The sequence below is a fragment of the Propithecus coquereli genome, unplaced genomic scaffold, assembly GCF_000956105.1.
Source record: "Propithecus coquereli isolate 6110/MARCELLA unplaced genomic scaffold, Pcoq_1.0 Scaffold14, whole genome shotgun sequence".
NCBI classification, from domain to species: Eukaryota; Metazoa; Chordata; class Mammalia; order Primates; family Indriidae; genus Propithecus; species Propithecus coquereli.
Genome location: NW_012138302.1, coordinates 8,981,432 through 9,003,519, shown reverse-complemented (window position 1 = coordinate 9,003,519; position 22,088 = coordinate 8,981,432). Strand labels below are relative to the sequence as shown.

The following is a 22,088-nucleotide window of genomic DNA, read 5'->3' as shown; positions in this document are numbered from 1 at the left end:
AATTATCTATAATACTATTGTGTAGGTGACTGTTTTTCTGGGGAGGTCAATATGTTTTATCGTATTCTCAAGGGGGTTCATGACCCCCCAAAAAGCTTAAAAAAGAACATCTGGGGGTAATCAGCCGTAGTCAGCAAGCAGGATCTGGCCTTATATGGTACAACATGTTTTAATTTTTTTTAACACACTACATCTGTGGACTGTCTTTGGCAGCCCAAGTTTTACCTAATCCATATTTTTACCAGATTCATGAATAGCTTCAGCAAACCCTAAAGACCTCTGGGCTAGAACTGCTGCCTTTTACTTCTGAACTGCTGCTGTTTTTCATCATTTACTCCAGAGCAATTGCTATTTCATGTCCTACGGTCCCCAGATCACCCTCTGACCACTCCCACCCACACTCCCTGGGAAGACAGCTCTCCAGACAGCCTCCTCGAAGGAGGCTTCACCTGCCCTGCATCCCTGCCCACCTGGGACCAGAGATCAGGGCAACATCCTCCTGACTTTCCGAACCCTATTCCTTACTGTGGCCAAACTTCTGTTCCTTCTTGCCCTCAAGCTAAACTACCTCTTCTCCCTCTCTGCGCACTTGGGTACCAACCCCACAACACAGTCACACTTTCTCTAAAAACCGTGATATTGGCTTGTATCTTCTCTCCAGCCCGAGATATACCTTCTTCTTCTTGGTGGTCATGCCATCTCTGGAGACATTTTGGCCTCCCAGATCTCTTCTGACCCTCTCTTCCCTCCACTTTAGCCGTTCACTCCCAAAACACTTAGTAAATGTTCCCTGCCATTTACTTTTGCTACCATACTAATGCTCCCATGTCCATACCTAGGAGCTTCCCCATTTCCCAGAATTCGCTCCAACTCTAAACATTCTCAGCCTCTCCATCCATTCCTCATGTTTCTCAAATGGCACCATGTGGCTGCCTCTGTAAGGCCATGTCACAGTTCATCATTTTTTTAAGCCTTACCCCAAGTAAATTATGATTTTTGAACTTCTATTAATAGTTTTTTGAACTTTCAAATAAATTATAATTTTCAGCCATCTGAATATTCTACCTAAAGCTAAAGAATTATATGTTAAGATTCACCTCCATGACTCTGAGATAGTATCCTCTTCTCAAACAATAATGACTTTTACTGAGTATGGTAAACTTAGCAAGACAGGGATGAGAATAATGCATTTTAGGAAGGTGTTAAGACACAAGGGCTGGATTGAAAATATGGTGAAGCCCTGAGCCGTCCAGAGCATGTGATTTCTGCATCATTGCAGGTCATTAAGGACTGACGGGAATAGACTCTGGCTCAGAAGTCGTCTTATTAGAAAACCACTACCTGGTTTTAGGTGATAACAATGGCAATATCAGCCCTTTGCCAGCCGGACGCCTTGTATCTCGCCTTCTTTATGTAACTAGAGCCCTCTTTCCATGTTTCTGCTGCTGGGCTTTTTGGTGCCTTTGTTAAGGAAAAGGTCGTTAGTTCCCATTGGTGAAGGAAAACTGACCCAGGTACCACTGACTGTTAATTTCAGAGCAGTGTTGCAATCACTCCATTTCCACTACCTAACAGAGGGCCCAGGCCACAGTAGACACTCCTCAAATATTTGTTTAAATGAACTGTGTTAATATAAACTGTGTTGACATTGTCTACTGTTTTTGTCAGTGTTGGATAACTACTGATAGAAGCAACTGGTGTAGTAATTAAGAGGGGTTTGGGGTCGGGCAGGCCCAGGTTGGAATTCCCACTCTGCAATTTAATTAACTGTGTGATCATAGGACATAAAATCTCTCTGGGTCTCCACTTTCTGAGATAGTGTATGTGAAGCTCTTATTGCAGTGTCTAGCACGGAATAAACACTTAGTAAATGTTCCCTGTTATTTACTTTCGCTACCATACTAATGCTTTCTTCTATTTTTCCCTTTAAGTTCGGGACCCGCTTCATTATAGAGGCCATGGAGGCTGCAGGGCACTCTATCAGTACTCTTTTTTTGTGTGGAGGCCTGAGCAAGAATCCCCTTTTTGTGCAAATGCACGCGGACATCACTGGTAAGTGTGGGGAGGAAGAGAGAAGGCCAATTTAGGCTTGATAGCAAATGGGTGTGGCCAAGTGCTGGGCAAGATGAGAATGGGAGGATATGGGTGGTGCGCCAGATTATCAAGATAATTGTGAAGTCTTTATATTAATGACAGGAAAAGTGACTTCCATGTATATCCAACTATTGAATGATGGTAAGAAATGAGACAAGAGAGGTGGGCAAGGGCTAGATCTTCATTCATTCATTTACTCAGCAGTTTTGAGTGCCACTCCTGATTCAGACATTGTGTCGGAGATACAGAGATGAGCAAGACATGATTCTTATCCCAAGGAGCTCAAAGTCTATTGAAGACGGCAAACAGCAAACAGACAAATACAGTGTGACAAGCGCTTGAGTGAGAAAAGCTCAGGGTATTGTGGAAACACGGTGGGACCCCTCACCTAGTTTTGGACCTGTGATAGCCCGGGGCATGTGGTCTGGGAGAAGCGATAAGGAAGCCGTCTTGAAGAAAGAATGCAGAGCCCAGATGCTGTGGGAAACGTGGGTCCGGCTGCAAACTGGGGAATTTAAGCCTACACCCCTGAGATTCTGTGATTTCTTCTCAGCTCGTCAGAATTAGGGATCATGACACAGATGGAGGGAATCCAGAGTAAGGGACTGAGCTCTTTGTGATACAGGCAAACAGTGGCAGAGCAGGATCCTAGTGGAGCCCCTGGGCCCCAAAGAAGGGGCCCCATTGACAGGAGGCTTGTTGGTGTCACAGAGGCTGGCCTGGATGTCTGTCTCTCTGCACCTGGTGCCGTCACCCCTCTTGCCCCTTGCTCCCCAGCATCACTTGTGGACTGGTGTTCCCTCCCAGAGCCCATCCCTGAGTGGCCAGGTACCAGGACAGGGCAAGGGGAAGGAAGTAGGGGTAGATTGGACCCTGCCCCCAGCCCCAGCTCCAGTCTGATCTGAGCCCACCTTACTTAGGCCTCCACTCATCATGTCCCCTTGATGTCGCCTGTCTCCTGACTTCCTTACCTCTAGCAGCTGTATGGATCAGAGTCTCTGCCCCATCACATCCCCCTGCCCCCCCAGGCCACAAGATTTCTGTAGATGAGAGCCTTGTCTAACACTACGGACATGGGTGATCTTTGCACCTTTTGAGTTAAAACTAAATAAATCACTTACCTCCATATTATAGACAAGTAGACTGAGGCACAGTCAGAGGGCAGTAAGAAAAGTGTGCAGTCTAAGGGTAGAGCTATCAGGTTGTGAAGTACAGAAATGACTGCCATTAACCAAGCGCCTAGTCTGTGTCAGTGTGAATCACTCTACATACATTTAATCCTCACATACTGCCAAAAGGTAGTATAGAAATCGGTGCTCCTGTCTTGCAGACAAGCACACTAAGGATCAGGGAGGTGAATTAGATGGACGTTCCAAAGTCAAACAGCCAGTGAGGGGCAGGCCCAGGATTGTAACCGAGGCAGGTGTGGGCCCAGCACTCCTCTGTGCTGTGCCACTGACCCAGGTCTCTTGACTCTTCTGCCCAGTTTGTTCCATTTGATGATGCACCTACTTTCCTGGGCTCATCTGAAAGAGAAAAGACATAAAAAGAGTCCCAATTACTTATGATTTTCTCCAGGAGAAAAACTATAACTATATCTTATCTAAAAAGCAGCTGGCTGGTTCAGGTAAGGTTCAAACTTAAAATCTGAAGCCTACTACTAGCCAAAAAGACTTCCTACCTGAATGCAGGAGGGAAGATGAAAGTCAGCTTTGAGCAACATACCACCCAAGGGAATGGGAAACAGGCAGAGCAGACGGGGCGGGGATTGGACACTGCCGCTCTGGCCTTGGTGAAAATGGGTCGTCCTCCAGGCATGACATGGCCGAGCTGACTCAGAAGCAGGGGGGTGCAGCGGCGTCACAGAAAGTTCTGCTTTGGAAACTGTTCTCCTCCAGGCTGTTGAATGAAAACGCTGTTAATGGTTATTTGGATTCGGATTGAAACTGGACCCTTTGTCTCTAACTATGGACCAGTTACAGTTCCAGACAAAGGGACCTTTTCTTTGGCCTGGAATTCCTCTGCCTTTGGAAGCCTGTGACTGACAAGCGGTGGCAAAGTGCATCTGCCTTTGAATGCTTTGGGTTCTGCTAAACTCATTAATGCATCAGATAAAATAGTTCACATTCCAAGCGAAGCTGCCCTCTTCCTCTCCTTCACCCAGCACTCCGGGGAAAAGAACACATTTGCATTTGTCCCTGTAAAAGGCACGTACACAGTAGCCTGTATATAGGTAGTACCTTTGGTGCCTTTAAACATTGCATTTGCTCTAGTTTTCCTACAAAGAAGGACTTAGGGAGGATCGTAGACCTGGTACGTGATTCTCAGAAATACATGTGAAAAAGCACGATGGAATGTGGAAGAATTTTTTTGAGATAGTGTGGAATAGCGGAAAAAGCAAGAGACCAGCCCTGTGACTTTGCGCAAGTTGCTGTACCTCTCTGAGCTTCAGTTCCCGCCTCTGGAAAACAGAAATGTTCCCATCTCACATATGTAGTCTGTGCTTGCTGAGAAATGAAAGTTCGCACGTTTGTGAGCACCGAGCTCTGTGCCTGGCTCAAAGGAGATGATCAATAAATGTTAGTTCACTTCATTCCTCCAGGTAGCACCATGCCACAAAGGAGAAGGCGCGTTTGAGAAAAAAAGCAGTTTAACATTTTGTAAGCGAGTCTTGTCATTTTGGGAACAGACTGCTCCATGCAAGCAAGGAAAAGGGGGCTTTGCCAACTTGGAAAATGTTTACATGAGACAGAAGAACCTCCTTGTACCCTGGCCACTTAGTTAGCTGTGGTTACAAAAAATACATGGTGTGTACTAAGTAATTGTAGGTTTTCCCCACTTACTTGGGACTAAATGTTCCTTCTTCTAAATTTTGTTTTCAATACTGGCAGTTTCAGTAGGGGTTTCCCTCTTCTTGTCTTATTCATTATTTTTAATCATTTATTCATTCATTTATTCACTCAAAAGCATTCTCTGAGCATACCAGCCTGCCAAGTCCTGAGCTTGGCACAGGAATACAAAGAAGAACAATAATCTCCTGCCAAGAGGTTCGTTATAAAACACAGAAAAAGTACCCTTGGTCCTCTGACCAATATCCAGACAGAGTAGAGTGGGGACCCAGAGGACAGAGGTGTCAGTATCAGTCAGGTCCAGGCAGGGAACACATTCAAATTGGGTTAACTGGAGAAAAGTTGAATAAAGGGTCTATTTACAGAGGTGTGGGCAGGGTGTAGGAAACCCAGACAACCAGTAAGTGCCTTGGGGATACTAACAGTGTTTTCACCCCTGGGCTTGCAGGGTGAAGGCACCGGGCAGAGCCCAACCTGAGACTGAAGGGCTACATGAAGAGGGCAGCCCAGCAGGAGCCTAGTCGAGGATGTATCGGGGAGCAGGGTTACAGGGAGGGCACAGATGTGGTCCCCACAGGCCAGTCTCCCAGGGCTCAGGGCAGGTGGGAGGAGGAAAAGGGGAGGGGTGGTGGGTCTGTAGGGCAAATGGAAGCAGTGGGTTGGTCCACCCAGGGTAATAGGTGTGAGGAGAGACTTCAGAGGTAAGGTAAACTTTAAGAATCATAACGGCTAATGCTAATTTGGTACTTTCTCTAAGTCAAGCACTGTTTTAAATCCCATACTTACAACAGCACTTTTAATCCTCTCAGCAACGCTATGAACATAGGTGGAATTTTAACCCCATTTTGCAGATAAGAAAACTGAGGCACAGAAAGGTTAGGTAACTTGCATAGGATCACACAGCTAAGCCAGTGAGGAAGCCAGCACTTAAACCCTGGGCAGTCTGGTTCTAGAGCACTTTGGGCTGCAACTTGAGAGCTGATAAGGGACCCCCAGGTTCACTCTGGTCTCTGGCTCCCAAAGGGAGGGGCCTTCAAGTAGCCCTTCCCTTGTCAGAACTAGGGACGCTCTGGCAGAGTGAGGAGGACCTGGGAAGTAAATGGCATTTGGACGTACTGCCTTTTCCAACATCCCAGGCCTCCGGGGAAGCTTGGGTAGGCACAGTCACAGTCATGTCTGCACCATCCCTGGGAAGTGCCCTCCCCTGATAGGGCCAGCACGGCCCGTGTCTCTGCTTCCCGTCGGAGTGGTCGATGGGAAGCTGCCCTGTCCTTTCCCCTCTGGTCCAGTTTCCAGCCCGGGTGAAATGCGGGTGCAGACGCTTCGCTCACATGGCTCTTAATTCTAACAGCAGCAGCAGCCGTGTCTCCAGGGCTTACCATCGGCCAGGAAATGTGCTAAGCACCGCACATGCGCCCTCTCACTAATGCTCACGACACGCTCGTGCCGTACGTCTTATCTCCATCCGCATTTTGCATATAGGGAAACCAAGGCTAAGAGTATGAGTGACGTGCTGAAGGGCAGAGCTAGTGGAACCAGAAACAAACCCAGGTCTGAGCATTTCCCAGAGCCCCTATCCCACCTGGTACCTTGTCAGCAAAGGCCCAAGCTCTGGCCCAGCAGTGTAGGGGCTGGCGTCCTCTTGGGGGGCTGTATTCTGTTCCCTGTCCCCTTTGGGGTAGCTGGGGCAGCTGAGCCAGCCCTGAAGGAAGGAGATGAGCGAGGAGGTGATGGGATGTGGAAGTGTGTGTCAGGGAAGTCCTCACGGGCAAGATAGGAAGAGAAATCCGTCTTTGGAAAAGTAACTTTTATGTCTTGAGGAGAGGAAGATTTTACACCACAGATCTTACCTCTGTGGAATTTGCTGCCATCTCCTGATGAGCAGATAGATAGATGGTATTTGGAGGGCGGTATATACACACAAACACACACACACACACACACACATATATTGAAATCCTAAGAATCCCAAATTATTTCCATTAATCTTAAACCCACGTGAACCCTCAGGCCCTGGAAGCATGTGGAGGGCTTCTCCCTGCCTGGGACCTCGACTCACCACTCGGATGCCTGTTTAAGCCTCATCTCCCCTGGAATGACCGCTGCCCCAGAAATTCCTTCTCTCATCATTTAGTCACTTGCCCTGTGCTAGGTACTGGTTGAAATGCCAGGATACAGCAGTAGACAAAACCAAGTCCCTCCCCTCAAGGAGCTTAAGTTCTGGCAGGGGAGACAGACACTCAACAAGACAAGTGAGTAAAATGCAGCGCTGGAAACTAGGGAGAAGTAGAGCAGGGGGTAAGGTGTTGAGGGGAGGTTGTAGTTTGAAATTGGAAGGCTGGGGAGGGCTCACTGGGGAGGGGTGGCAGTTACCACGCGGGTGTCTGGGAGGAAGTGTTCCAGACAGGGAACAGCATGGGCAAGGGCCCTGGAGCATACTCAAGAAATAGCAAGGAGGCCAGGACAGCCTCACTGGGAGGAGGGCAGGAGATCAGCCCCAGAGCACTGGGGCCAGATCCAGGAGGGCGGCCCCTTGTCAGCCCCTGAAGGGCTGCAGCTTGCACTCTGAGTGAGGTGGGAAGCCCCAGGAGGATGAATCCCACCCTCTTTGCTACTTCCCTTCTCTCGGTTAGAGAAGCAACCCCCTACACAGACCTTATCTCTCTCATCCATCTCCCCTCTGAGACACAGTCTGATTCATCCCAGTGTTCCCCGGGCCAGCAAAGCACTTAATAAAACATTTGTTGAACTGAACTTGAACCAAATGGCAGGTAGCAGCTTGCCGAAGCCTGGAAAACCCGGGCACCAAGGTCTCATGAGTTGATGCATATGGTGTTGGCTCCCTAGGAGTCCTGGGCTACCACCCCAGCAGGCACAGGCAGTGAAATCTAGAAGCAGGTAATCCCAAGGAACAGGGAACTTTGGGGAAGGTTAGAGAGGGGGCGCCTGCTACTGCCTTGACGTCCAGAGTTTTTGCCGCTAGGGCTGCAGGCTGGCACCCCACACTACCCCCAGCCCTGCTCTCTAACCAAGGTGTGGCCTTGTCCTGCGCAGGCATGCCTGTGGTCCTGTCGCAAGAGGTGGAATCTGTTCTTGTGGGCGCTGCTATTCTGGGTGCCTGTGCCTCGGGGGATTTCACTTCTGTACAGGTATGTGAGGACCGAGGGGCGGGCCAGGGCCCCTCCCCTGTCTGAGGCCGTCCCTCCTCTTGACAGCAACTCACATCTTGCAAAACACACACAGGATATAATTAAGAAATGATAGGTTCCAGCCAGGGGAAGCACAAACACTTCTAGCCTCAGACATATTTATTGCAGTTTTCTTTTAACTTGGCCTCTGTTAACGTTGGTCATTCTGTTTTTCTGTTGGTTCTCTCTTTTCTACTTTAAAATAGCCCTTTAATTCTTTCTTTTAAATTTCCCATTGACTATTTTTCTTAGAGCAAGTGAAACAGGTAAGGCTCAAAACTACAATTTTTAATGTTTATTTCAGATTTTTATTTGCCTATGTCAACCCCACCACTTTCCAAATACCTTTAAGGCCTCTATCAACAAGAGACAAAAATGAAAATGTTAGCAAAAAGGGAATTAAAAGGGAAATTAAGGAACAAAGATATAAGAAGAAGGAAACAATCTAGTGGCTGTGATTAAACAAAATCATTTGGCTCTGAGCTTCCTGGCAGCCAAGACAAAAAAGAACACATGATAAGTTGTGTAATTCTCATTTTTAAAAAGGGGAAACATACTAGTTTCTGGCGAGAGACAAAGCTTTTCCTACCACCAAATTGCGAAAGACATTGTGCATGTGGGCTTTATGGAGAGGCTTTGAGTGCTAAAATAATGCAAAAATTAAAGAAAGAAAGAAAGAATGAGTGTGATATAGAAGGTAAGGGCATAGGCTCTGGTGTTAGACCCCCTGGACTCAACTCCTAGCTTGACTACCTATCAGCTCGTGTGACCTAACCACCCTGCTCTGCACCGCCATCTCTTTATCTATAATAATGATCGACAGCACATCATGAGTTCTTTCTGGGGGTAGGCATGCCCATTTATTCCCTGCAACAGTTCTATTATTCCCATTTTATAGTCAAGGAACCTGAGGTGTAAAAAAGTTAAATAACTTGGCCTATAGTGAAACAGCTAGTAAATGCCAGAACCAAGAAATCTGGCTCCCAAGTCTCAACTGAGAACTCAAAGAGATGTTTGTTCAGCTGAGAATCAGAGAGCTTCAATGACTTGCCCAAGATCTCAAGGTTAGGACTAAATGCCAGATTTTCCACCAGCAGCTCAGTAATTAGAGCTCCATTTATTGTGACCCTTTTATGTGCCAGGCACTATGCTAGTAGCTTTTTGTATAAGATTCCTAATACCTATAACAACCCTTCATAGGCCGGAGGGATCTGACAACAGAGACCCAGATAGCTTACAAAACTCAAGGGTATACTGTTAGACATGGACACATGCAAAAGTCTGGTGCTCATTGTACTGCATTTTGGAAAATATGGTACACTACACATTATCCAAGCCTCTGGAATTAACGGCTGTGAAATATCTCTTCCAAGGAATTGAATCTACTCATGAATATGTGTGGATTTTAACTGAGTCTTTAAATAAAGATGGTATAGTTGAATTCTCAACTTTTTCTGGATATTCTGGCTTTTCCTCGAAAACATCACTTGGAGATATTTATTTATTGTTGAAATGTCAATGAATTGTCAATTATTTTAATGTATCAGCTCCTGAAGATGTTCTCACAACTAGATGTCTTGTCCATCCTGGGCCAAATTATAATATCCAAAACAAAACAGCAGGAATGCTTACTTAAGGCCCGGCATAGGTTACCTCGTGTTGTGGACTGAATGTGCTCCCCCCAGAGTTCACATGTTGAAGCCCTGAGCCCCATTGTGATGGTATTTGGAGATGGGGCTTTGGGAATTAATTAGGGTTCGATCACATTGTGAGGGCAGGTCCCTGATCCCATGGGTCATGATAGTACTATGGGCCCTTCTATAAAGAGCCACCAGAGAGAGCTCGCTCTCTTTCTCTGCCATGTGAAAACAGCAAGCAGTTGGTTGTCTACAAGCCAAAAGAAGACCCTCACCAGAACCTGGCCATGCTGGTAGCCTAATCTCAGGCTTTCAGCCCTGAGAACTGTGATAAATTAATTTCTCTTGTTTAAGCACCCAGTCTATGATTTATTTATTTATTTTTTTAATGGCAGCCAGAGCTAAGACACCTCATTCGATCTTGACAGTCTTCCTGCTTAGGGGATAGATGTTTGTTTCCTTGTGTTACATATGAGGAAACCAAGACTCAGAGAGATTTTAAGTCGTTTGCCCAAAACTACACAGTAATAAGGACAGAAGCAGAATTGAAATGAAGGTTTCTCTAGATCTGTATCCTATCCTGATTATCATTCTTTTGCTTATTTGTTCAATTATTTCTTTTTTCTTTAAAAGTATTGTTTGGCTTCATAAATGTTGAAAGGTCTATTTTCTGAAAAGAAACGCCATCAGTCGCAAATCAGGAAACTAGCATTTCTAGCTCCAAGGGAATTCCACTCGCATCTTCCCGCAGTCAGAAACTGAGCTTAATTCTACACTGACATCTTCACTACATGAGATTTGCTCTTAATCTTCTGGAACAGAATTTAAGGTATGGCAAATCAGATATTGGAACTGACGACTTGAGTAGCAGCTGCAGGGCTCACAGCATCTTAAGGCAAGCTCACATCTCCTATTCAACACAAGGAAGTATGTGCCTGTCCTGTTGTCAGGAGACATAATCTATAAAGGGAGCGCCCAACTGAGAGAAGCCTGAGGTCTTTTCTATCATCACTTACCTGAAGGAATCCTTATGGTCTTGAGCTCAGACAATGTCACCTGTCCTCTCTGGGTGCTTGTTCTATATGTTTTGTTTCTTTTTAAAAAATGTTTAACTGGAAAGAATTGCCCCTCCTGTGAGACTGTTGAGATGAAGAGCCTTTGAAAGCCCCAGTGACCTCCCAGATATACTCAGCACCATTAGAATGATTGTCCTTTGGGACTGCTTTGGAAATGTAAATGCATGTGGATTTGGCTTCACTTACCCCTTTCCAAAGAAGAGGAGTCAACCTGTGCGCTGGGGGCCAGCTCGAGATTCTGGCAAGGTGAGGCAAGACAAACTTGCTTCCTCCCTGTGATTCCTGTTTTCCAACCTGAATATCCACACAGTCTTTTCTTTGAGCTTCAAAGATCCCAGCTTACTCTGCAGGGTGCCTTCCATTCCTTCCTTTAAGAAAGCTGAGCAATTCCTGCCAGCAACTTAATTATTCGAGCAGGCCAGCTGTTTTGTCTTCTCATAGATGACACATCTGGCAGTGGGATGGAGGATTTCACTTCTTATCTAGATGGGCTGACTTTGCTAGACCAGCCAGAGTCAACTCCTTCAGATAGAGGAAAGGCTGGGAAGACTCCAGAGGACCCGAACTGCAGACCCAGGGAAGAGGTTTATATGGCTGGGAGACAGAGCTTCCCCATTTCCCAGGTCTGTGAACAGATAATACCTTCCTTTGGTGATACTAGTGGATCAGAATGGATCCACCACTGTGGATTTTACTTATATTTAATATCTATTGCAAACTTCTCTGTATTTCAATTCTGGGGGAATTTCATCAGGTGGAAGGAGAAATACAATGGATGGAATTTTCTGGTGGGGTGTTAATGACAGGTGGTCAACTACACGGTCCATTGCTATTGCAAATTTTGAAGCATGCTGACAATTCCTAGCTTCCACCGCTGTTCGTTTATCCATTTATATTCCCTTAGGTTCTCTTTCCCTCTCTTCCCCTGCCCTTTCCTGCTCTGTCATCCTCTAGACATCTAAAGTCTATTACTATTTCCTTTTCAAATTAGGATCTCACAAAGGGTAATGATACAGCCATATGTCCATTCTAAAGAATAGAATGGCTAATAATATCTTAAAGAGTTGGACATCTTCAGAAAGGGTATTTTCCTTTTAGTAGATTTCAAAACCTGTGTCTTCACTAGAGAGTATAATCTCCTTAAGGAAAAGTATTCTTGAGAGCAAGTCATGGTCATTTTTGTATCTGCGGCTTAGTGAATAATATGGAATCGAACCACAGATATGCTGCTCTCATGGGCAAAGTTCAGCTACTGAGCAGGTGGGAGGGAACACAGGAAGGCAGTCCACCTCCCTTCTTTTACTCATAGGCATGTGGCATCCATGTAGTCTTGACCTCTGTTGACCTTTCCACCTGGTCACTCCCCCGTCCCCACCTCAGTGTGGTACAAAATGATCCTGTATAATTCTCAATATCCTGGCAAATAAATAATTATACTTAGAAATTGGGAACATCGCGTAACACTTCTACGAGCTCCCAGGACCTGGAAAATTAACAAACTGGAGAAAATAAGTTTATGAAACATCACCATGCTTACATTTTCTAAGCACAGACAGTAGAAAGGTTCTGAGAAATGCAAGGACAAATAAAACAAGCAGCGATTTCGAGTTGTTGTGAGAGAAAACCCAATCAAATGGCAAAGATGCAGAAATATGAAATGGCTTTCCACTTTCTGCTTCCTTCCCGCCCCCTGCAGATGTCATTAGCTTTCTGTAATTTCTTATTATAAGGGGCAGTTTTTCCCAAGATTGTTTATACAAAACAAGCTTTAATTCCAGCAGTGCTATTTGTCTTGACGCGCCCTCCCCCCACCCAAAAGAAGTAGAAGAAGCATCTGAAGCAAAATTCAGCAAAAGGAGACAGTGACAAGAGATCAAAATGAATTCAGCAATCATTTTAAAGGAGTACCAGTGTTAAGAAAATAAGCCCTTGAAATCAACCAATTAATCAAAAACCTTTCTTCCTCCCACCGTGTGAGCGATGCCACCCCTGTAAACCACTGACTCCACGCATTCCCACCATCAACTTTCCCTGTCACGTTCCAGACAGACTCCTGTGTCTCCAGACCAATACGTGTAAGTGGCCAGTTGAAAGCTGTGATTACTCACCCTTTCTGTAATGTGTGCCCACAAGATAAACTATCCATGCAGACCGCAGTGGTCTACCCTTGAGGTCAGTCCTTGCAAACATCCTTATTGCTTAGCTGAAGCCTCTCCTATTTTTTTTTCATGAAATTTACTTTATTTAGAGCCGGTTATATTCATTACCCAGCACTCACTTCTAAGCCTGTGATTTTTGTATACAATATGTCTCCCATTCTGTTTTACTTTGTGAGAGTCAACTTTCTGTGATTTTTAGTTTGACTTGGCTTCCTATCACCATAAATACTAGCTTTGCAATTTGCAAAGTAAAGCTGTCATGACTTTAATTTCTGGAAGTTTAGAAAGACTGAAATATAGTGGATGTTCAGAAGTATGAAACCATCCTATTTCTTGGTGCAGTCTTAGTTTGCATGGTTTTTTTTTTTTTCTTTTTTAGCAGTACAACCAATAATTCATAAACATTGGAGGAAAAAGAAAATTTAATTGAGATGAAAAAAATATGAAAACTGATGTTTTTACTCTAAAATAGCCTATTTTAGATTATTTAATTATGAACTATTTAAAATTCTGGTTTCTGTTCTTTTAATCTTTTCATATATACTTTTAAATCATTTTATACTTTTTAAATTATAAAAATATATCCATACAATGCATACTGTTTTATAACTTTTTTCCCCACCCAAAAATGTATTGTAAACCTCTTTATCATTTTTGTAGGCTGCATAATTTTCTACCCCCTAAAATATGTCATCACTTATTTCACCAGTTCCCAAGTCTTAAATATTTAGGTTTTCTCCATTGTTTTAAAGAATGATGCAGCTAACAACCCTGTAGCTAAATGTGTGCACACATCCCTAAATTATCTCCATAAAATAAATTATGGAGGTATCTAATTATTGGGGCAAAAAGTTTGCCCAACTTTTAGGGTTTCGATATATAGTAATAATTTATACTCCCACCAATAGTGTGTGAAATTTCAGGGTTTACATTTCTTGTGTACAAGAAATCTCTTGCAGAACATTTTAGTTCCACTTAGCTTTCATCTCCAGGCCTCTTATAATCCTATTCATTTCACATATGGTCCTGATATTATCAACTTTTTTTCATGGCCTTTTGCCCTTTGCTGCTTAAGCATGTGTTTCTGGAGATACGAGATTCTGGTTTCTAATTAAATAGATTCAGATTACTGATTGAATTTTCTCAGTATCCTGTCCCATATGTCAATGTCCCATAGAAAGTCAACAGAACACTTTGGAATGGTAATTAATAGTTGAAAGAAGAATTAAATAAGAATGTGATGTTGGCCCTAACATTCATTATACTTATTGCCACACCTGGTTAACAATACATTGTTATTTTTTTTAAGAATTCCCGTCCTCCAGAAAAACAAAATTAAACAAAAACAAATCAGGTTCTGGTTCCAGTTTGCAGAATGGTACCATGGATATAAAAGTCAAAGTATTAGCTAAAAATTAGAATTCATTTTTTAGGAAATTATTTCAATATAATATATGTAACATATGACTCTCCTGTTCCTTATAGGGTGATCCAGGAACAGGGCCTGTTATCTTTCATGAATTATCATTCATAGAATCCTTGAAGCAACCCAGTGGGTGTGAACAGTGCCCCTCGTACAGATGAGGACTCTGAAGCACAGAGACATTATGTAACTTACTTGATACAAAGTGCATGTTCTTTTTATTCCATCAAACCATTTCCTAGTAAAAATACATCCATTGCCAAGGAAGTACATAGATTCCAATATGGCAACCCAGTTGCTCTTCACAAGGTGGGATGGTCCATAAAAAATATCAGCATCACACATTTGTCATCACTGCTTGGTTAAGTGTTAAGCACGGAAATAAAAATAAGAAAGATGCCGTCTTGGTTTGGAAATATTCTAATTCATTTGCCCAGAGAAAACTTCATACCATGCTCACCGGTATTATTTTGCTTTATTTATCTGTTTTTCATCACAATGCACTGGTTTACTTTTTGTAGATATAAAAAGGCAGATATTAAAAAACACTTTAATTAGGAACTTTAATTAAAGGACACTATTAACAAAAAGATTTAGGCTAACAAAACATATTTTTCTCAACTATCTCTCTCCCCTCCCCCACAATTTTTATTCAGGAACTTAAGAATTGGGCTTTTATAAAAGCAAACAATGGCCAAACATCTGCTGAGTTCTTAGACATTTAGGATTACAGAACTATATTTCTAAAATAAGGTTTACCTAACTGACTTTTTTCAAGACAGCATTTCATACTGGTACAGATCTTTAAAAAAATAATAATATGTAAGATCATCTCCTAGGAAGAAATGCTTATAAGTAATCAATCCCTCACTCTAATTACTATTTATGCCTTTTTATTATAAATTTCCTTGTTGGAGTAAACTGGAAATAGGTTTTTTTTTTCTTTACACTGGGAGAAGTCATGAATAGTAATGAAATCCATGCTGTATAAGCTTAATATTCAATACAGTAAATTAAGCTGTGGAATCAAATAAGAGATCTGAAAGATAAGGCTTTTAGTTAAATCAGGAATATTCTATAACTGGGAAAATAGCCCTGAAGAATGACTATGCACATGCATACCACGTGCTATTAGAAAAAGCTTGACTCAGAGTGTGGAAAGTATAGAGTCTATGAAAGAGTTTCGGTTGTAGCATTTAGGCAAATGATCAAGAAGTATGCAGAAGAAAAAAGAAAAAGAAATCCTTTTTACATTGCCTAATGGAGGTATTTGATTCTCTGCAGTGAAGCATAAGAAGCTACCATGGATTCAGAAATATGAGTAGCATGTCTTTAATCGTGTACATTTCAAAGACATTTGAACATTTTATATTATGTTAAAGGCTGTATATAAGGAAGTTTCCTATACAATTATCATAATAATTTTACAAATACGGGCTAGAGAGATTAAGTGACTTACCAGAGCCACTGGCTGAAAAGTCATGGAGCCAGAATCCAAGTCCTAGCCTAGGATTCCCAAACCAAGGATTGTTCAACTTGCCCACAAATGGAAATGGACTCTTAAAAACTAGTATCAGAAATAGATGAGAATGTGTTAAAATGTCCCAGTGTTAGTCAATGTCCGCACAGGTAAACAGAGAGCACCCTCAAATTAGAATAATTTTTAGGGTTGAAAATAGGGACTATTTACAAAATTGTGGGCAGGACATAAAGAAATCACAAGGGAGAATGTGGTCCCCTGAGATTTGTAACAGCTTGGTCTGCAGAGGTGAGGGGACAGCATGGTTACTGGAAGCTTAGAACAGAGGCCTGCGTGGGGACTGCCCAGGCAGCTAGCTTGCCAGTAACGCTGGAAGAAAAGGGCTGCGTTATTGACCCTGTTCTCCCCTCTCAGTCTAATCTCCTGCCAGCCTCCCTGTTGGCTGGACTCAAAGTCAGAGAGCAAGGGAGCTTTGATGTATTCTGTAAAAGGCAACGTCTCTAAGCTCAGAGAAGTGTGGGGAGGCATCTTCAGGAGCACATGGATATGTTCAACATAGTCATCCACCCGTGCTACTCGAAGCGGTCTGCAGACCGGAGGCCAGTCTCTAAGTGGTTTGCTCAGATTTGCAATGAAATAAGGAACTTGCACCAGAATGTAAATCAATTGTGTCACCAAGTGTACCATTTAGTTCAGCCGACATTTTATTCATAGCAAGATGTTCTCAGTGAAGGAATCAGTGTGTCGCCTTACTTTCTGGGGCAAACTCCTATGTCATCATGGATAGGCCCCTTGAGTAGCGCTGAACTAGATTCCTAGCTCTGTAGTAATGATAAACATGTTGGAGTCCCTTCCTTTGCTTTCATTTTCCTACCTTACCTTCTGCTAAAGAGAAGAAAACTAGTATTTTTCTGCACCTATTTTGAGCTGAGCACAGTACTAAGGTACTTTAGATGACATTTAATTCTTGCAAGTTAGATTATTCATTCACCTCCTCTTTCAGACAAGAAGCAGGCTCAGAAAGTTTAAGTAATGTGTACATACATGGTCCAACAACTAGCAAGTGGCAGAGCTAGCAGTCAAATGCAGATCTGATTCAAAGGCCATGTTCTTCACTGTATCTAGGCTGCCCCAGGACTGTGGTTAAAATTATCTGACATTAACATTGGGGAACAAAACAGGTAGTAGGGGGATTGCCTTATTTGGAGATCCATGACTGTGTTCTGTGTATGTATGTTGTTCATGATTCCTGGGCATAGAAACACCCAACTCCCAGAAAATCAGATAGCAGCATTTACGGGCACCATGTTACTCCACATCATGAGGCCTTTCCCATCCCAGCCTGCCAGATCCGAGGTGAAGTCAGTTTGTTTCTAAGTGGCTCTTGTCTGTTTCCATCTCTTTTTAAACCTGGGAGGTCGGGAAGATGATGGGGAGAAGGAATTAATGAGAGGGATGCATTTCCTTAGAAATGTTATTAATTGGCTGGGCAAAACAAGAGAGGGAAATAAAATAGCTACTCCTTACTAAGTAAAGGCATCTTCTTGCCTTATCTCATTAAAAATTAAAAGCACTCTTGGTTTAAGTAGGGGCAAATTAGTAATTAAGTGCTATATAATCAACTTGTGTAAACATAATATTGAAGGGAAGGCCAAATTAATCATTCTGCTGGCTTGTTTTTGCCCCATTAATGCACCTTTTACTCCGGTCCTTCCTGTGATGCCAGGATGCATTTTCTGATCTCCTCTGCTGCTGGAGATAGGGTGGGCGGAGATAGCTGGGCTGACAGAAGACAGTGGACTACCCCCGGGAAAGGCATGTGTGTGGGCCTGGATTCAAATCGGTGATGAGGATTGCTGTTTCCTTCTTTAAGCCAAGGTTCATTAAAACAAGCCCACATATGACAGGATCAGGCCTAGATGGCAGCAGGACGAAGAAGAATTAGACACAATCTCAGTGCCCAAGGAATTCCCAGTCTACTAGGGGGAAGACAGATATGGATAAAAACAGTTATGAAAAAGTCAAGACCAAAGCGTAATGGCAAAGATGCCACTTGCCTTGGGTGAGTTATTAAATTCCTTGGTGCCTCAGAGTTCTCATCTGAAAAAGATAACAGTGTAGATAAATTATCTCACAACTCCTGTTGCAAGGAGTAAACATGTTAGTACATACAAAGCAACGTAGTTTTATTTAATGTTGGCTATTTTTTGTTTAAATCACAATTACTATAATGAGATAAAGGAGCATTCAAGGAGTGTCTTCCACTGCCTGGAGGGATAGGAGGGGCCTCCAGAGGAGGCAACATTTGAACTGGGCCTTGGAGGATTAGCTGGAGATGAGGCTGGAACTCAGGGGGCCTTCAGACCCCCGGCCTGTGCTCTTTATCTTTCAGTGGAATGCCTCCTTTGAAAGCAGAGGAGGGGACATGGGGCTCAACTCTGGACAAATCTCTCTCCATTTAGTTCAACATAGCAAATATTAATCACTACTGCTGGAGCCTCAGGCATATGCTATTGTGGCAACTGCCTGCCAGGTCAGGGCGGAGGGGGATTGTGGAGAGAGAGAGGAAGTGAGCTGAGTCTGTCATGGGCAGGGTAAGGGGAAATCAAATGGGGCAGCAGAGAGAAAGTAACCCTCTAAGTCACTTTTCTACACCCCTCATTGTGATGGCATCTCCCTGGCTTGCTAGTTGTGTGAACCAACCTGGCTGGACAAGTGACTTAATTTCTCTGAGCTCAGTTCCATATTAACTAACCCCACTGAATTGTAGCAAAGATTCCGTGAATGAAAACACATTTGGCACAATGCCTATTACGCAGAAAAGTGCTGTTATTATTCTCTGTGTTAATGTAATCTTCACAACAGCCCTGAAAGTAGGCGGTATCATCGTGCCACTTTATAAAGTAGGGAATTGAGGCACCAAGACATTGAAAAGCTTCATTAAGGTCGCTTAGATGGTTAGAGGTGGAATGTGGGTTTAAACTCAGGTGGGCTGGCTCCAGACCCACCCCCTGCGTACCTCCCATAGCCCAGAGCTTTGGAAGGCACCTAGAGCTAGATTTGCACGTTGTGTGCTAGAATAGGGCAGATCTGCTCGGCAACGTCCAGACCTCTCACTTACTAGTGAGGAAGTTCTTCCTTCCTCCTATTTGAGAGAATCATGGGGCAGAGCCTACAGCTGTGGTGACCCTTTAACAGGTGGGGCAGGTGGGGCAGGCCTGGGTGACTCACCAGAGAGCATCACATTACCCTTGGACATGGTGGGATGCAGCTGCTCACACTGATCTCGGCAGTTTTGCTTAAGGAACAAAACAATTTATTAATTTATCATTCATACTGTGCTTCCATAAAGGGTTTAAGAAAGCTTGTAACAAATGACTAAGGCTACCAGAATGAAACTCACAAGTCAGAAACTATGTAGAAAAGGGAAAACACACCAATGCCTTATATTGGGGGGGGCTGTCCTCAAACTCAAATGCCTTCAGGTAGGAATCAAGCCTTAGAAACATGGGAAGAACCAACAAAGGAAAGGTTGATTTGATTCTGTACCAGGTTAGAGAAAAGTACTAGAAAAGTAGTAGTAGTAGTACCAAAAGTACTGCCTAAGGATGTTGAAACTCAGATTGTTTTCACGCGGGTTTGGTGAGTGCCAAACCAAACATCTATGGGACAGATCTGGCCGGTGGGTCTCTGACCTGCACTAAGAGGATTACTGCAACTGGACTCCAGGCAGCCAAGGCAAAACTGGGAAATATGTCAAGTCACACGCGGTTCATGCAGTCAAGGAAATATACCAGTTCTTTTAAAAAAGACCACATTTTTGATTATACCAAATTATAAAATTGTTATTTCTTTAAAAAAAAATGAACCTAGAAATCCTTCCATGGATTTATAGAAGATACAGAAGAATTTATTAAATACAACCTTGTTGAGAGCCGAGAGCATGACGTCGAAATCCGATTTCAAATCTAGGATAGTCTGGGTTTATACTTTTCTGCAGATGTCACTTGACTTGGGGATAGAACAGAGAATACCTGGTTTGGTAGATAGACAGCATATCTCCTCACCTGTCTTCCCTGAATACTCCTTTCCTCGGCCAACTTTGTAAACAAAGCTGAGTCACTGACCTAGGAGTGTCTTAGAGGACCTCAGTACTAAGGCTTTTTACCAGCCTGGAATAAGAGACGTGCTAAAACGAAGCACCCATCAATTGAGAAGGACGACAGATGTTGAAACGTATCAGATATCCGTAAACAGCAAGCCCACAGAGGCCATGGAATTTGGCATCCCCTTAGTAAAAAATACCCTGTTGCCTTCAAGAGAGAATGCTGTAGACTTTTTTAAACCACTTTTAAGTGATGTATTTTTTTTCCATTTGGACAATTGCTACCCCGTGAAATATTTTCACTGAAAGATGATCTGCTATATTCTAATTTTTTTTTAAATATCCACTTTCTAAAGAACAAACTTAATGTTCACAGAGTGTTCTAGGCTGTCAGCTCTGGAAATATAGGTCTTCAAAATATCATCCCAGCAATTACGAGAAGTTCCACGTTCAGCTTATCTAGTACCCTCTCTTTTATTATCAGCAGTGTGATTCATATTGTAAGTAAAAAATAGGGCCGTATTTCACATTCTGTAACTGTGCATTAGGTCAATCCCTTCACCTCTCTAAGCCTGTTTGCTCATTTGTGAAAATAAGACTATTAAGAGTGTGTGCCTTATACAACTGTGAAGATTAAATGAGATAATATGTATAAAGTATTTAACACAGTTACCGATGTGAATAAACACTCAATGAGAGGTATACAAAATTATAGTAACATTATGATGATAATGAGAGTTATACAAAATTATAGTAATATTTATGATGATAACTATCATTGTTAGCTGATTATAAATCACATGCTGTATTAGTGCTTTATGTATGTTATTGAATGATGGCATGGCTGGTCCTTTGCCTGTTTGCCCTCGGAGAGCATGTACCCTTGCCCCTGCTCTGCTGTATTTTCCATTTCCAAGGCTCCTTTGCACCTGGCCTCTGGGTAGGTTTGGCCAGTGGGAGATACTGGTGGGAGAATGACATGCAGGAAGAAGAGAAGAAGAGAAGAAGTCACATCATTTCTCTCTTTCACGATAGCAGCAGCTGCAGCTTCTCTGTGATTCCAGCTCCCAGTCACTCTCAGGTCCCAGATCTCAGCCCTTCTTTGGTTTCAGTTCCAGCTTGACATCCCTAGCTCCTGGCCATGGTCACACCACTGCCTCCTGTTGTCTCCTGATTCCTAAGAGGGGTAGCAGCTGTCTGTTGTTGCTGATCTCTGGTGGCTTCAGCATCACCTGTTTGGTCTCTAGGTTTCTTCTGTCACTAATGAAAGCAGTTTCTTATATTAAATTCTTTCTGTTGAAAGACTTAGAGTAGTTTCAGTTACCCTGACTGGACTCTGACTGATACAGTTGCTTCTAAATATTAAAAGAGAAGTCAGTCCTCACAGTGAATTCATCTCCCCGCCTCTCTCCCTGTTGGAATGAGGTAGGCCAACTGGAGAAGGAATGGCTGGTTATCACGGAGAGCAGTTCACTTTGACTAAGTAAAGCGCAAAAGACAAGAAATTGGCTAAGCATCTTTGGTGAATACTGCCTTTGTACCCGACCTTGAGTTTGGCATTGAGGCTAGAAGCCTCGAATAGCTTACCACCTCGCTAAGGGGACAAGACTTGATTACAAGTCACAGCCAAGCACAGTACAAGGTAGTATCTAGTCAGAAGGAACAGGAACTCCTCTTTCTTAATTCAGAGCTCTCTCTGGGCCATTCACTATTGTAGGTGAGTCACTGTAGCAGGTATGTGATTATTCTCATTCTCCAAATGATGAAATGGAGGTTCAGAGAGGGCAAGTGATTTGCCCAAGGTCACAGTGCTATTAGGTCATGGCGTTAGGAATTTAACTTAAGTCTGTATGTCTCAGAGCCTGTGTTTATTAGAGACCTGTATCTGTTCCTCAATGATGTCTAGGCTTTTTTCCTATTTCGAAGGAGATAGCAAGAAAGCTGCATACATAATTCATATTGCTCTGGTCTTATAGAAATGTCCTTACAGAAATAATATTCAACCTCATTCACCTAATTCTCAGAACAGGCTTATGTGGAAAGTGTTTTCATTTTTTACAAAAGAGGAAACAGCCTC

General features: G+C 43.2%; 1 protein-coding gene across 4 annotated transcripts in view; it reads left to right on the top strand.

The window, feature by feature from the left end:
- The window catches only part of FGGY (FGGY carbohydrate kinase domain containing), a 394,984-nt gene that overhangs the window by 310,493 nt on the left and 62,403 nt on the right, over positions 1 to 22,088 (top strand). For 3 of the 4 annotated variants that reach the window (XM_012639482.1, XM_012639483.1, XM_012639481.1), the window contains 2 exons: positions 1,932 to 2,052; positions 7,998 to 8,092. In XM_012639482.1, coding sequence (XP_012494936.1) covers positions 1,932 to 2,052; positions 7,998 to 8,092 — 216 coding nt within the window. The remainder of the gene's footprint in view (positions 1 to 1,931; positions 2,053 to 7,997; positions 8,093 to 22,088) is intronic. The other variant, XM_012639484.1, reaches the window with a different exon arrangement.